At 31.7% G+C, this 15,736-nt stretch overlaps 7 protein-coding genes and 2 non-coding genes across 9 annotated transcripts; 6 read left to right on the top strand and 3 right to left on the bottom strand.

The window, feature by feature from the left end:
• Nucleotides 1–43: 43 nt before the first annotated feature.
• On the top strand, nucleotides 44–2,332 carry abcG22 (ABC transporter G family protein; the record flags this gene model as incomplete). Its single annotated transcript, XM_020576912.1, has 3 exons — nucleotides 44–1,702; nucleotides 1,945–1,979; nucleotides 2,251–2,332. 3 exons carry the CDS (start codon nucleotides 44–46, stop codon nucleotides 2,330–2,332), a joined length of 1,776 nt encoding a protein of 591 aa, XP_020433324.1.
• On the top strand, nucleotides 2,141–2,221 carry PPL_06045. The gene has a single exon. It is a non-coding gene; the product is annotated as a tRNA-Ser (tRNA).
• Nucleotides 2,333–2,625: 293 nt separating the features above from the next.
• Nucleotides 2,626–4,111, bottom strand: PPL_06043 (uncharacterized protein; the record flags this gene model as incomplete). The annotated part of the gene is made up of 3 exons (XM_020576911.1): nucleotides 2,626–2,700; nucleotides 2,735–3,297; nucleotides 3,889–4,111. The coding sequence occupies 3 exons, from the start codon at nucleotides 4,109–4,111 to the stop codon at nucleotides 2,626–2,628; spliced, it is 861 nt and encodes a 286-aa protein (XP_020433323.1).
• A 1,367-nt stretch (nucleotides 4,112–5,478) lies between these two features.
• Nucleotides 5,479–6,833, top strand: PPL_06042 (uncharacterized protein; the record flags this gene model as incomplete). The annotated part of the gene is made up of 3 exons (XM_020576910.1): nucleotides 5,479–5,718; nucleotides 6,604–6,716; nucleotides 6,764–6,833. 3 exons carry the CDS (start codon nucleotides 5,479–5,481, stop codon nucleotides 6,831–6,833), a joined length of 423 nt encoding a protein of 140 aa, XP_020433322.1.
• Nucleotides 6,834–7,099: 266 nt separating this feature from the next.
• On the bottom strand, nucleotides 7,100–8,556 carry PPL_06041 (uncharacterized protein; the record flags this gene model as incomplete). The annotated part of the gene is made up of 4 exons (XM_020576909.1): nucleotides 7,100–7,105; nucleotides 8,282–8,330; nucleotides 8,410–8,442; nucleotides 8,498–8,556. The coding sequence occupies 4 exons, from the start codon at nucleotides 8,554–8,556 to the stop codon at nucleotides 7,100–7,102; spliced, it is 147 nt and encodes a 48-aa protein (XP_020433321.1).
• Nucleotides 8,557–8,931: 375 nt separating this feature from the next.
• Nucleotides 8,932–9,002, bottom strand: PPL_06040. Its single transcript has one exon. It is a non-coding gene; the product is annotated as a tRNA-Gly (tRNA).
• Nucleotides 9,003–9,210: 208 nt separating this feature from the next.
• On the top strand, nucleotides 9,211–12,265 carry PPL_06039 (uncharacterized protein; the record flags this gene model as incomplete). Its single annotated transcript, XM_020576908.1, has 6 exons — nucleotides 9,211–9,235; nucleotides 9,308–9,576; nucleotides 9,676–9,939; nucleotides 10,019–10,048; nucleotides 10,311–10,683; nucleotides 10,761–12,265. The coding sequence occupies 6 exons, from the start codon at nucleotides 9,211–9,213 to the stop codon at nucleotides 12,263–12,265; spliced, it is 2,466 nt and encodes an 821-aa protein (XP_020433320.1).
• Nucleotides 12,266–12,617: 352 nt separating this feature from the next.
• PPL_06038 (uncharacterized protein) lies at nucleotides 12,618–13,794 on the top strand (the record flags this gene model as incomplete). Its single annotated transcript, XM_020576907.1, has 3 exons — nucleotides 12,618–12,730; nucleotides 12,815–12,996; nucleotides 13,022–13,794. 3 exons carry the CDS (start codon nucleotides 12,618–12,620, stop codon nucleotides 13,792–13,794), a joined length of 1,068 nt encoding a protein of 355 aa, XP_020433319.1.
• A 70-nt stretch (nucleotides 13,795–13,864) lies between these two features.
• On the top strand, nucleotides 13,865–15,704 carry PPL_06037 (RCC1 domain-containing protein; the record flags this gene model as incomplete). Its single annotated transcript, XM_020576906.1, has 4 exons — nucleotides 13,865–13,878; nucleotides 14,057–14,195; nucleotides 14,271–14,535; nucleotides 14,605–15,704. The coding sequence occupies 4 exons, from the start codon at nucleotides 13,865–13,867 to the stop codon at nucleotides 15,702–15,704; spliced, it is 1,518 nt and encodes a 505-aa protein (XP_020433318.1).
• Between the last annotated feature and the right edge of the window lie 32 nt (nucleotides 15,705–15,736).

The raw sequence follows: 15,736 nt of genomic DNA, 5'->3' as shown, positions 1-15,736 counted from the left end.
ATTTCAAGATCTCTCCTATGAGGTCACCCACAAGAAGAAAAAAATGCAGCTCCTCAAGAATATAAATGGAACAGTTTCACCAGGAGAATTGGTAGCTGTTTTCGGTCCATCAGGATCTGGTAAGACAACATTATTGGACATTCTGGCTAATCGTAAGGAGAGCGGAGATATCACAGGTACCGTTTTAATTAATGGTGAGCCATTCGATGAAGAGTACAAGCGTCTTTGTTCCTACGTCGTCCAAGAGGACATCTTGTTACCAACTATTACCGTACGTGAAACACTCAGATTCTATGCAGATTTGAAATTGCCATCGTCATGGACCAACCGTGAAAAGGAAGAGCGTATTCAATCAGTGTTGGAACAAATCGGACTAACTCATCGTGCCGATATGAAAATAGGTGGAATGTTGCCAGGTGGAATTCACGTAAGAGGTTTGTCCGGTGGTGAGAAGCGTCGTGTCACCATTGGATGTGGATTGGTCACTTCTCCGTCGATTATGTTGCTAGACGAACCGACATCCGGTCTCGATACAACCTCTGCCATGGCCGTAATGAAAACACTAGTCGAGCTGACACAGGACAAAAATGTAACTGTCATCTGCACAATTCATCAGCCACGTTCTGAGATCTATCGTCTCTTTACCAAGGTGCTGGTTTTGAGTGAAGGTCGATTGGTTTACTATGGATCCGATCCAGTCAATCATTTCGTCGATCTCGGTTATCCTTTCCCAGAACAAACGAATCCAGCAGACTATATATTGGATGCGGTTACGCAAATCAAGGAGAATGGTCGTGCCAATGAAGTTGGTGACCGTCTAGCCGACAGTTATTCAGCACAGGTTGCAGAAGTCAACGCCAGACTTGGAGCAGATGTCGGAGCCAGTCGTGGACCAAAGAAATATAGTTCCGCCTACAACAATGGGTTGTTCACTCAATTCTTGGTGTTGTGGAAGCGTACTGGTCGCGATTTTCTTCGTAATCCATCGAATTCCATCATCCGTTTTGTTGTGGCTGCTTTTGTAGGTCTGCTTTTCGGTGCTTGTTTTGCCAATCTCTCTTACACTGCTAAAGGAATGCAAAGCAGAGCAGCAGTTTTGTTCTATTTAGTCATTAACATGGTTCTCCAACCATTTTGTTCCATCAGTTTGTTCATTTCCAAACGTACTCTTTTCAACGCCGAGAGAGCAGCACGTCTCTATCATACTCTTCCCTACTATTTAGCCATGATGTTTTTCGAGTGTCTGGCTTGTATTATCACTGCATTCATTCTTGGAACAATAGCCTACTGGTTTGCCGACCTAAACAATGGAGTCGATAATTATTTCTTTGCTATGGCAATTTTGGTGTTGGCTCATTTCGCAGGTGATTTCTTTATGCTATTTATTTCGTGTCTGACTATCCAGGTTGACTCTTCGTTTGCCATCGGTGCAGGTGTCACCACTGTCTACCAGTTGTTTGCCGGTTTCTTTGTTACCATTGACAGTCTTCCTAAATCATTTGGTTGGTTAAGATATATTAATTTTATCTACTACTCATTCCAAGCGATGATGGCCAACGAATTTGAAAATACCAAGATGGATTGTGGATTGCCACAGTGTCCAACTGGAAAAGATTTCCTCGAACAATTCGGAATGGAAGATGCCAGAAAAGGTATAGATTTGGTTATCGTATCAGCTTTTGCAATTGCATTCTTTGGTTTGGTATATCTTTGCTTACACTATCTTCACAGAGAAAAGAGATAAAATAAAATTGTAAAATAAAAAAATTAATTCATTTCTTATATATAACAAGATGAAAAGAGAAACAATTTTTTAATTTTTCTTTTTGATTCTTGGAGTAGAAGCTAATTTCTTTTCAAAATTTGATCACCATCTCACATTTACCTAGTTGTTAAGGTGATAGGAGCTTTTTTGTTAATGTAAATCAACTTTTTTTTTTGAAGAGAAAATACACTACTGGTGGAGGGACCTTTCAGATGTATGAATGGAAATGTTGATGTGATTGGATCGACAGTTTGTAATCAACTAACATAAACACGGATCAAGACTCGTTTTAACAGAGTTGGGGTGCTTTCCAGGAAATGATATAAAAACTCCCAAATGGAAACTTAAGTTGGATTTTCCTATCATCATCCAAATGACACCTTAGCCAAGTGGTTACGGCGATTGACTAGAAATCAATTCCCTTCGGGGGCGCAGGTTCGAATCCTGCAGGTGTCGATAAGTTTTTAAAAAACTATCCCATAAAGCGCGCAATTTCCAATCTCAGTCCCTGCATATATCCAAGGTCAAAGCTACTACGTAACAGCATATTCCGGCTGTACTCTTTAAAATGTTGATGGGGAAGGTGTGAGAGTAAAAAAAATTTGAAAAAACAACACTGAGAATCTTGATGGGGTTCAAACTTGAACAAAAGAGATTTGTATTGAAGTATCTACCGCTCGAAAGCACTTCAGAAAGTCGTACCCCACTTATTTCAGTTTTTACAAATTTGGAATAATAAAAAATGAAAAAAAATGAAAAAAAATTTGAAAAAAAATTTGAAAAAAAATTTGAAAAAAAAATTACATCACATTAACATCTATTTTGATCGATTATACGATAATATATCAAATATTAAAAATTTAAAGCATATCAGGAACAACAAGTTCAGCAAATATGGATAGATTAAAAGATGAACAGAGTTCACAATAAAAGAACTTTAAAAAAGTAAGAATAATATTAAAAAATAACTAAATATTTTGTTTTATTTTTTTGTTTCTTGTTTTGCTTCTTATATTGTATCTTCTTATCTTGTTTCTTGTCTTGTTTCTTATCTTGTTTCTTGTTTTGTTGTTTATCTTGTTTCTTGTTTTGCTTCTTATGTTGTATCTTCTTATCTTGTTTCTTATCTTGCTGTTTATCTTGTTTCTTGTCTTGTTGCTTATCTTGTTTCCTATCTTGCTGTATCTTCCTTTTCATTTGTTTAATTCTCTCTTCTTCTCTTTTAAATCTCCTATAGTCTTCTTCAACTACTTTCTGAAATATGACTGGATGTGTTAGTTTGTTTTGTGAATGTATTTCCAAAAAAGCGATTAAATTATCGTTGAATGTTATGTTCTTAATATCATCACATTTTTGGTTCATAATATCATCTAGTATATTCTTAATGTTGTTGATTTCCAATCTGATGTTTGTTGATTTCCATTTGGCGATTGATATTTCGACTACATATATCACCATCAAAGCACAACTCCAATTCGAATACCTTATCCAAATATTCATCATCTCTTTCTGTAGTATTACAGTCAAGAGTTCTTAATAACTTCTTACTTCTACAAATAGATTCTTTTGTTGTAAATATCGATCCAAACACATGTCAATTTGATTAAATGTCAATCCACCAATACCTTCAAATACTTTGAAAACTTATATATAACTAGTATATTAATTCTAACTTTTTTTTTTTTGTAAATAAATAGGTAAACACACTGAAAACAATAAATCTATTAAGATGTCAAACAGGAGTAGACACAGCAAGGTTATTTCTCTCTCTTTTGATCTGATTATCCAATTGTTTTTGCACCCTTAACATGTGATTTCGTCTAATTCCAGTTTATTATTCGTTTCCCAACAAGGATGTTTGGTTTTCAGATGCTTGCATAGTTTGATAGAGTCACTTTTACTTGACAGTTGTTATGACAACACTGCTTCGAATTTATATCTGCATTCACTTGGAGTGGTTGCTCCCAATGTGACTTTTTCATTTCATTGGGGTGCTTTTCTCTCTTGTGCCTATTTAGTTTGGTCAATTCACCATAAGAATATAAACAATGCTCACACTTGAATTCAACACTATTAACGTGGTATGTATTTATTTTAGAAACTGAACTATTACTATTTAATACTACTACTACTACCACTACTACTACTACTAATACTACTAATATAATTATTTTCATTTTCAATCACTTCGAACAAAATATTTAAGCCATAATCAACCGAAACGTGATCTCTTGGGTTATCATTTATTATTTCAATTTCCTCATCATTGAATACACACTTCTTGTTATCATTTTCTTTGGTAGACTCTGGTTGCTCCAACTTAAACTTAAACATATAGTTTTCCATCTTTTAAAAAAAAAATCATAACTAGAATAATATAATATATTCTGTATACAGGTAACAATTAAAAAAAAAATTAAAAAAAAAAAAAAAAAAAAATTAAAAAAAAAATTGTGGGTGACCACACAACTGCCAAATTTTTTTTGTTTTTCAGTGAGGATGAGAATCTTGCTTGGGGTTCAAAAGTACCTACTACGTTTTTCCAAATATAGGTGCTTTTTTCAATTATTTTTATAAAAAACATGCCAACAATGTGTGAGATAGGGGTTTAAATCATTTTTTTAGACGTACGAGTCCCCGGAGTGGAATCAAGTTGCTCATGTTCGCTGATGACACTGGTGCCTTCTCCAGGACCTTGGATGAACTGCATAGAGTCATCCACTGGTTTAACTTGTTCAAGCTATCCACCTCTGCGGATGTTAACTCTAGTAAATCGGTTATCATTCCACTCGGTAACACTTCCACTGCCAACCTTCCGTTCCCTGTCTCCACCTTACCCGAAAGATACTTAGGTGTCAACTTCAACCCGGATGGTCACTGCTCCAAACTGGCAAGTATAATCAATCTCATTAAAGCAAACCTAGCTCTATATAAGTACAAAGTTTATACTCTTAGAGCGAAATCAACTATCATTAAATCTTATGTGCTTCCCATGCTCTTCTATCACTTCTATCTTGAATCACCCACACCTGACCAAATCAAGCTTGTCAACAGACTTATTGCTTGGTTCTTCACCAGTGCACCTGATGCCAAAACAAAGTTCACCGCTTTGATGTCTTTGGACAGGTCTTGCTTTCACTGGAATGATGGTGGTCTGAATTTGTGGGATCTATCTCTTCGTTCTGCTGTTTATAAGATATGGGTTTTTAATAGATTCCTGTTGTTAAGTAGAAGCAACTCATTTGGCTACTTCAAAACTTGGTCATCCATGCTTGATTGTGCCAATAAATTTACTAATCCAACTTCTTCACCATCCTTCAAACTGTTCCATTCGTCTTGGATGGATTTTAGAAACAATCACTTCTCAGTTCCTGCATATATCCAAGGTCAAAGCGCCTATGCTACGTAACAGCATATTCTGGCTGTACTCTCACACCTTCCCCATCAACCACAAGCGCACTGTGAGTTCTGGGGTGACACCTTCACTGAACTCTGCAACCCACATGAGCATTTCTTCTTCAAATGCAGGAATGTAGTTTCACAGCAGTTCCTTTCCTTTGTCAAACATATATACCACAAGTACTGTAACTATAGACTTCGTAATTGGAAGCACTCGTGCATCAAGTTCGACGGTCCTATTCGTTCTACTGTCCACTTCACCCATCTTGCTGCTGCTATCTTACATTTCGTTATGGCAGGCGCTATCCTGTGAAATGTTTGGTGATGGTACCCATTACAAGCTGGAAAATACCCTCAAGAGAGCAGTCACCCATTACACCAAATTAATCGATGCCAATTACCACAAGCTTAACTTCACAATCGCTTATTCTATCTCCCAAGGAATCACTGTCGATTGCTCTGCAATAACGCGTAAATTTAAATCTGATTGGAATCTAAATCCTTCCAACTACGTGCCACCACTTTATACTGTTGTTCATCAACATGCAGCTACTGTTAGATCTATTCTATCCTAATACTACTCAACTTATTATAATAACAATAAACAATAATAATAATAATAATATTTTATTGGCCTGTGTGAGAATGTAAATATAATATAAAACAGGAACTAGCAGGTTAATATCAATACCTGCAATTTGTTGACTGATCATGAGTCAACAAATCTTTTTTGAAAAAAACAAAAAAAAAAAAATGGAAATTTAATAGTTAGAATTACTAGATATACAATCTAGAAATGGTAAAGTTCATACAACAGTTCTTTTAGGGATATCGTACGACGTGGATCAAATATATCTTTTTAAGGATAAATTATTAGTACTTTTAAATTTATTTTGAAATATTTAAATATATAATATAAAAGAATGATACCCAGCAAAATATTAACAGAAAGAAAATACATTTTTGGAATACTTGATTTGGAATACTGAATGGAACAAGAAGTTGGTTTAATATAGAATTCTGTTTCAAGACTCAAGAAAAACTAAACAAAAACAAACTCAACACAGAACACAAATACTATTTGTATAAAAAGAGTATGTATTTAAAAGATTACAATTATATTTAAAATAAAAAACAATTAAATCATTGAAAAAAAGGATATCAATACATTTTTAAAATGATACATCAATATCATTATTAGAAGACTAATAAAGGATTAAGGAATTACTTTCAGAAATAATACAAAAAAAACTTTATAGACTCTTCTTCATATTTAAAATGAAAAGTTTTTTAACTGATTTTACATAAACAAATATATTGTTTTTTAGAAAAGTAATTAAACAGATGAAACGAAAATAAAACAAGGAGAGTATAGTATAAAGAAAGTTATTCTTTAAAGGAATTTCCGATTATAGAACAACTAATATTCTATCATTAAGTTGAAAATGGTAGATTCAAATTCAATCTTTACTCGATTTAATTTAATATGGAATCAGATACATAGACAAACAATCTTAAGCTCTAGATTCCCAGTTTTTATAGAAATTTTAGAGTATGATATAAATCTACTAATAAATAATTTTGTTTAACTAATTTTAGTATATTCGATAACTATACAAGACATCTCACTTGTCATCAATATTCGAAAACACATAATATTTGTACTTAAAATGAATACATAACTAAATGTGATATACAAACAACCGATCAGGACCTGAATGTTTTTTAAAATTCTTGGGTATTCATGAGATAAATATATATACTAGATGACATTCATTATAAACTCAAAAGAGCTCTTAAATACTGTTAAAAATGATATGAAATGACACCTTTTTACAGACAAAAACCCAATGAATCTTTATGAAACAATTTGAATCAAATAATCATAAACTATGTATAGCTTAATCCTATTATTTGATTTTTAAGAAAATAAATTTATATCTATAAAAAGAAAAAGTATTTTATTACTTCAGAAATATTGCACAAATAATTTTTGTTTGTTTTTTTATTTTTTTAAAAAAGTTAAAAATGTCTCAATTTTTTTATAAATTCAAATCATTTTCAAAGAAAAAAAAGAATATTTATATTTATTTTTTTCCATTATCATTATTGTATATATCAATCAGAATATCAAGACAAAGATTTAAAAATTAGAACTATTGATGAACATATGTTGATTTTCTAGAGTATTTTGGATTATAGATCTCGAAGTGTGTTTCAAAATATAGGATGAAGTTTTAATATATTGTAAATTGCATATTCTTAATATTTTGATCCAATTCATCTTTCTAATGATCTCCAAGTGATAACCATTTATAGTCAAAATGATATGACCTCCAATTGAGTTGATCTAAAAATTAATGATTTAATTATAGAGATTAGATGAATCAATGCTGATTCATTGGTTGATGAAAACTATGTTGTGATAGTATTAAAAGATTAAATGATTTAGAATATTTAAGAAATATGATCATCTACTTCAATAAATAGAGTAATTCTAGTTTTTTAGTTTTCTATTTTAGAGCAGGTGACATGGAGAAGAAATTTTTATAATTATTTTTAGAAGAAAATAAAAGATGGAAAAGGTTTCACTTAAATATAAACTATTGTTTGAATTATTAAATTCTATAATTATTTTTATATCAGTAACAAATTAAAAAATCAATTTTTTTTTTTGTAATAATATAATTTTATCTTTAGATTATACCTATTCTATCATTTATTTGCTTCTAAAATGTTATTATATTAATAATATTTATCAAGTCACCTGTTTTAAAAAATAGAAAACTAAAAAAATAGAATTACACTATTTATGTATATATGTTATCCTTAAAAGAAATAAATCAATATACTATTGATCTATCTTAGTATTAAACTTAAAAACTATCGTTTGATTTATTATTATATTTTTTTTTTAAAAATTGATTAATAAATTTTCTGATTATTTTAATTTGCTCTATACAATTTATTTTCCTGTATGATTTCTATACCACAAATATACCTATTTCTTAGGTCTGGATTTTGGTGTTAGAACGATATTAATATGAGAGTGAATGTTGTAGATAGATTGGGAACACATTCTTGTTGACAGGGCAAAACATTGGTTGTGATATATACTTCTTGCAACATGTGAAGGGCTTTCACTTTATTTCCTTGGGAACACAATCTTTTTATTTATTTAATTTTAAATATGATAATTGTTAGATCTTTGACTATATATTCAATCTACAGATTAGCTAAGTTACAATATAGATCCACCAACGGCAACAGCTACTATACTAAATAAATTTAATCTCATCTGATTAAGTATTCACTCATTCTCATCCTTATTACTCCGTGTTAAGTACAGTAAGGATGTTAACATTTCTTCTTAACATATATTCGTCTTTCATATTAATTACATGTAATAATAAATAAATAAGATAGAAATTAAATCAAATATCGATGAACAATCAAATACTCAATACAGCTATATATTAAAATAAGACATATATTAATAAATTCTTTGAAAATAATGACCAATCAATCTTATACTCCTCCTCAAATTTTATTTTTGATAGAGTTTTATTAGCAGTGATAATCCAACAAATTGATAGTTTTGGTATTAACCGACAAGTTTTTATTTTTATATATTATATATAGTCTCATCAAGAAGTGAGATATTGCTATTGAATAGAATACTATTAGATAAACAGGCAGAGAGAACATATAAAACAAACATTATTGTTGTCTCCGCATCCGGGCATTTAAATTTCAAAGTTATTTAATGCGTTGTCCGGGAATCGAACCCGGGTCTCCTGCTTGGTAGGCAAGAATTCTGCCACTAGACCAACAACGCATTATATTATTTAGGATATTTTTTATAATTTTTAGTATAATTATTTTTTAATTTATTTTTATTTTTATTTTTATTTTTAACTTTTATATATTTCAAAGTAGATTCAATAAAATGACTTCCCCGAACTTCTTTGATATTGAATCTCATTAAAATGGTTAGTTTAAAAATAATAGAATAACATTTATTAAAACAATGTTTTTCTAAACAAATGACAAGACAATGGGATACAAATGGTAAATTTGATTTATGAACTAAAAAAGATAATACTAAATCAATACTAATATAATTATACAGTATATTTAAAGGTGATAATATAAAAGAACTTGAAAAAAAGATTGAATTTCTTGGAGGTATTAGAGTATCACCGTGGTCTATATCATGTTCATTATATCTAGAGAGACTGCCTGATGGTTCGCCTAATGCACCCAGAGAGTTTCATCTTCTAACCTTTGATGAAAAGATAAAAAAGAGTTATATGGTTAGTCAGTACACAGTTGTCGAAGCAGATCGTGAAGTTGTATCGATCTTGGAGAAAACCAACAGTTATAAAAAGAGACAAACACATGAGATATCCGTAAGTTGATTGTTATGTTTAATCTTTATTATTGTTGTTTACGCTATAACTGGCCTCAACTAACTAATCAATTTACATTTATAAATTACAAACAAATAGGGTAACAAATATGAAATAGGTGACTTTATCATTAGAATCGGACCAATAGTTTTAAATGCAGATGTAAAAGCTATTGCAGTTGAAGTTGAGTATACAGCTTGCTCTGTTACATCTACATCACCATTCAACGCAACGAAACTACTCTCAGAGTTTATCAGTGGAAACCTGGGATTCCCAGCAGATCAAGTACAAACCTCATACGATTTCAGTGCATTTCCAGCACTGCCGCGAAACTACTCTGAACTACACACATCAATACAATATGTAAATCTATTTAAAAGTTTGGGCAGTGCAAGATGAAAGAAAAAACAAAAGAACATAATTGTTGTTTTCTTTTTGATAGTCAAAACAAATAAATGTATCAATCATTTTAGTAATTTATAAAGTCTAAATGACAAACAATATTGTTTATTAGGAATCATAATCATTTGTGTTGTTCTCTGTTAATTATCTTTTTCTCGCACTGTCAAGTGGTTTTAAAACCCATTTTTTTTTTGGGCTAAATCCCAACACAAAATTAAATTTAATTTCAACAAAAAAAAATATCTTTAAAAACATTTAAAACCTTTAAAATTTATTTACTTTTTAATTTTTATATTATTAAATATATTTATAAGTAATAAATGTTTTTAAAGATTGTTACTATTTTATTTTTGGTGATAGTTATTGTTTTAAAATTGTTAATATGGAATCAACCATATTTTATATATCCAACACCTTCTGAAGCAACTACAGTAGATTGTCCGGTTGGAAGTACAACTACATGGCAATACTCTGTAACCACCAAGCTGTTACTCCCATTCGATAGATTAGATATCTCAGTAGCCAAACATCCAGATGGTGTCAAGATTTCGAAAGAAATACATAACAATCATGTTGTTTCAGTCATACTAGAGTGGGCACCATATTCTTACCAAGCAGGTGTCTATAGTGTTGTAGTTGCAGTTAAATCATCATTACTACCATTCAGTTTTTATTCTCAAGTGATACATTTTGATATCGTTGCAAGTATGTTAGTAATTAAATTCTCAAATTATTTCAAAACTGACAAATTAATATCTAATATATATAACAAATAAATTTAGCAAATTATGCATGTAATAATGGTGATTTGAATATGGATTACAATTCGACTTCAGACGACTTTTGTTTGTGCAGAGAAGGATTCGCTCCTGATTCAATGTGTCTGAATTGTCTTGTTGGATATCAAGGTGATCAGTGTAAACCAATCGCTGTTAAAGATTGCGAGAATGGAGGTGTTTTCAATAATGTAACAATGCTATGTGATTGTCCTGACAATTGGTATGGAGAGAATTGTCAACTATCGATTGATAGTAGAAATCACTGTGGTAAACACCACCGAAAATCTACTACTTCTCCATCTTTATCTTTGTCTTACGAATTAGCATCGTTTGGCGAAACAGAGAACAGCTACTTGACACCTGTGATCCAACAAATTGTTGTGTCACCAGAGGATTCAGAGATTGTCACTACCATTACATTTAAACAATCACCATATATCCAATTGCAATCACCCTACAGTAATAACAAAGATAAGAAAAAAAAGAAGAACGACGACAAATGGGATAAATATGAAAGTGCAGAGAGACACGCCAAGAAAAAATTGGATATCTATTTATTATTTGATTTGGCAATGCCATCGGATGATGTACTTTTGGAGATTTACCGTGGTTTTGAAAGATTCTTATTGTTGACATCAACAGTGTTTCCAGACACACAGTTTGGCTTGGGCTACTTTAATAGCGATGCCAATTGCGATGCCGATGAATCGTTCAATCCAGAAGATTCTTATTCACCTATAATGAAAATCGGTCACCTTACAAACAGGGCTCTGGATCAATCTATATTCCATGATTTCTATGTTTCCAATCCCAACTGTAATAAAGTAGATCCAGTGTCACCAGTTATCGCGGCTATTAAGAATCAAAATGAAACCATTGGTTGGAGACAAGATTCGGTGAGATCCATCATGTATTTCACAACTAGTGCACTTCATACTAGTGGATCTCTTGAACTCCAAGACAAGATTAAACAAGTCAATCAGATGTTGGCCGACCAATACATCACCATTTCAAAACTAGCGGTTTTCAATTTGGATACCAATAATGGAGCAACAGGAAGTTGGGGCGTATTCGAGTATGGAACTTACTCTGTGGTTGAAGTTAGAGAGTGGCTAAAGAGTGCGTTAAGTTCACTCAATAGAGCACTCAATTTACCAGTCTATATCAATCCATCAACAAAATCATCTTCATCGTTATCAACCAAAATAATATGGAATAGCAATGAACCATCAAAAGCAAAGAGTATCAATAATAAGGAAAGATTAGATTGCAAAGACGATGCAGATAAAAAAGAGAAAAAAGATAAACATCATAGAAAAGATAAACATAAAGACGACGATAAAGATAGAAAAGATGGAAATACCGATTCATTGGATATAGTAGAGTATTCACTTACGATTTTAACGAAGCCAATTGATTTAAGACCAACAAAAATTCAACTAGTCAAACCTGGTTATGGTAAATCAGATATTCAGTTGATTTACAGAACCAACGAGACCAAAGACTAAGAGAACCACATCACAGAAGTCGATACCATAACTTTTCACTTGGCTCTATCAATTGGGAGTCCTCAATCAATTTATATTTATATAAAATAATCAAATAAAATAATAATATTTTAATTTTTTTAACTTTTATTTTTAATAAAAGTTAATAAAAAAAAAAAATCAAGTTAATTACTTACGTGGTCAAGTGTTTTTACATTTTTATGTTTTTGGGGTTGTCTTTAGATACTTTTCGTAGCATAAAAAAAAATTCTGAAACATGAGGCTTCAAAAATCGTTCACATTGCTAATAGGAAATTAATCTATATCTAATATGGAACATATCAACTTACCAAAATAATAATAATACAACAATATGAAACTGATATCAATTTTAATTTTATCACAATTGTTGTTGTTGGTTACATTGGTCGGTGGTCAAGGTTGTACATTACATACCAATAATCTACTCTATGATTTCACACCACTGTAAGTATATTTACATGCTATCAAATAATAAATATAGATTGAATTAACAAATATTACAATAATAATAATAATAATAATAAATAGAATATCAATGACAGAGTATGTAGGTTCAATAGATTCATTTTATTTCTATATCAATATATGTCAATCACCGAAATCATGCATGAATAAATTCCCTGGTAGTGGTATTTGTATTTCCGATACAATTTCACCAGCACCTGCGTTTAATGGTGGTCAAATTGAAGACAGTGTTTTTAGACCATTAGGTAAATATGATTGATATAACAAAAGTTATTAGTCACCAACAACATTATTTATTTACAAAACAAAAACAACAACAACAACGACAAAAACCTATAGACGATGGTAATAGAGGAGGTCAAATAGAATATAAACATGGCACAGAGTGTGGTATGTATCCTATGAGATCGACCGTGATTAGATTGCGATGCTCTGAATCCGCCACTAAGCTCGAAAGAGTTTCACAACCAATAACCTGTAAATATGTAATAGATATATCTAGTTATTTGGCATGTCCAATGTCAGACTCTGGATCGTCAACATCGTCCGGTGATTCATCGAGTGGCTATCCAACGAGTGGAGAATCGACAACGTCACCCTATACCACTTCTTATCCAACGAGTGCAATATCAGGCACTACTGCTTCTGCTCATTCAACAACCACCTCTACCACCTCTCGTACAACAACAACAACATCTACAACAACAGCATCTACTTCTATTCATACTACTACTACTACTACAGGAACAACAACATCAAAAACATCTACCTCCTCTACAACATATTCTGGTCAATCTTCGACTACAACAGGTGCTGGTATGATATCAACGGTTTCGACAACCATAAACAATGGTGTTACCACAACAGGTAATGAGGTATATAAGAATAATATTATGACAACCACCGGTAGTCTCACAGGTAGAGGTATTTCAACTTCAGGTTCAATAGGAACGACATCTGGACATATATCAACAACAGGAGGTCAAGTATTGACTACAGCATCAGATTCTTCCTCCACCTCCTCTTCCACAACCAACTATTAATTTCGATCAACCAAATTCAATTATACTATATTAATATATCATTTAATATATATATATATATAATACTAAAATGTATATTACTTTGTAAAAAATAAATTTTAATACTTTCTATTTAATTAATCATTATTAATTATTTTTTAAAATTTGAAAATGCATGATGACAAATTTATGCATTTGATTGATATTATTTAAAAATGCTAAGAATAAATAAATATGTTTATAATATTAATAGTAATATAAATAAAAGTATTATTTATAATAGTGTTGTTCAACAGTGTGAAACTAAAAGATATATTTCTTTTTTCAAAAAGTGGTTTGGTCAAGAGGTTGAAGATGATCCCACTGTAAAGATTGAAAGTTTAAGTAATACTTTGAAATCTTCTAAATCAAAGTTAACAACTGTATGTATTATACTTGGATAGTGATTTAAATATCAATATTAATCAAATTTTTATCACACTATTAATATTGTTTAGGGATTTAGATGGAGTAAACCACCTCCACCTTTACAAACAGCATTAAATAGAAATGCAATAAACAATAACAACAACAACAACAATAGTAACAATGAAAATGTAAATTTCAAACCAACAGCTGTGTATTCTATAGGAAATAATAATCAAGGTCAACTAGGTCTATCGGATTGTAAATCTGAAACAAACTTTACATTTGTTGAAACACTATCGAATCAATCTGTAAATTCATTACAATCTTCATTATTACATAGCGCTATATTAACAAGTATGTATTTAAAGAAAACTATATAAAATATATATTAACTAATTAATTGACAATGTTTAATTGTTATAGATGATTATGATATGTTAACATGGGGAGCAAACTTTCATTTTCAAATCGGTCATAAATATGGATCCAATACCAGTATATTCCCTAATTTCATAGAGAGTTGTCCTTTCTCTGTAAAGAACTCTTTTCCAAAGAACAGTGTTATTGATGTTGCCATTGGTGGATGGAATTCATTTGCTCTGACAAAGGAACCAAAATCAGGAGCCAATCATATCTATACTTGGGGTAATAACAATCATGGTCAAATGGGTATTGGTAGTATCTATAACATTCAAACACCGTCACTGATTCAATCGCTTTCGACATTCAATATTGTGCAGATATCGGGTGGTTTCTTTCACACTCATTTCCTCACGGACAAAGGCATGGTATTGTCGTGTGGCCGTTCCACCGAAGGTCAGTTGGCAGTGTCAAACTCCATGCAAGACAAACTAGTTGTAATACCTACCAGAGCCGATCTACTATCGGATATCGATGTCTCTTTGTTAGCAAGTGGTGCATTCCACTCTGCTGCTGTCGACAAGAAAGGTGATGTCTATCAGTGGGGAGTCGGTGAATTGAAGAAAGATCTCAAAGACGATGTTTACTACACACCATTCAATCAGCATTGCATGGAATCACTGGCAGCGATTGCAACTGAAAAGATCAACAAAATCACTATTCCAGATGGTGGTCTTGTCATTCAGGTTGCAGCCGGTGACAACCAAACACTTGCGCTTACCAACGACCATAAGCTCTACCAATGGAGTACAACCGATCAAACTCCAAAGCAAATCGATTTCCCAGAGTTTAAAGATCATAGAATTATAAAGATAGCGACAAGTACAACTCATTCCGGTGTAATACTGGCACCAAAAGAAAAAGTAGTAACAGATTCCAACGAGGTAGGTGAGGCCGATACCAAAGCAAATAACAAACTATTTGTATGGCCCAATCGTTCATTTAAATTGGACCGTGAACTCTCAGGAAATCTCTTTTTCACAGTTACTCAAGAACCTAAACTCTTTACATTCCCAACCGATCATCAATTAGTTGATCTATCGCTTGGTGCTCATTTTTGTATTGTTTTAGCTGAGAAATTGGAATTGGATAATAAAGTATAGTTTATTATTATTATTTTTTAAGTTATTTAACT

Source organism: Heterostelium album (assembly GCF_000004825.1).
Source record: "Heterostelium album PN500 unplaced genomic scaffold PPL_contig13, whole genome shotgun sequence".
Lineage (NCBI taxonomy): Eukaryota > Evosea > Eumycetozoa > Acytosteliales > Acytosteliaceae > Heterostelium > Heterostelium album.
The sequence above is the reverse complement of the archived record's forward strand: the minus strand, read 5'-3'. Positions and strand labels throughout refer to the sequence as shown.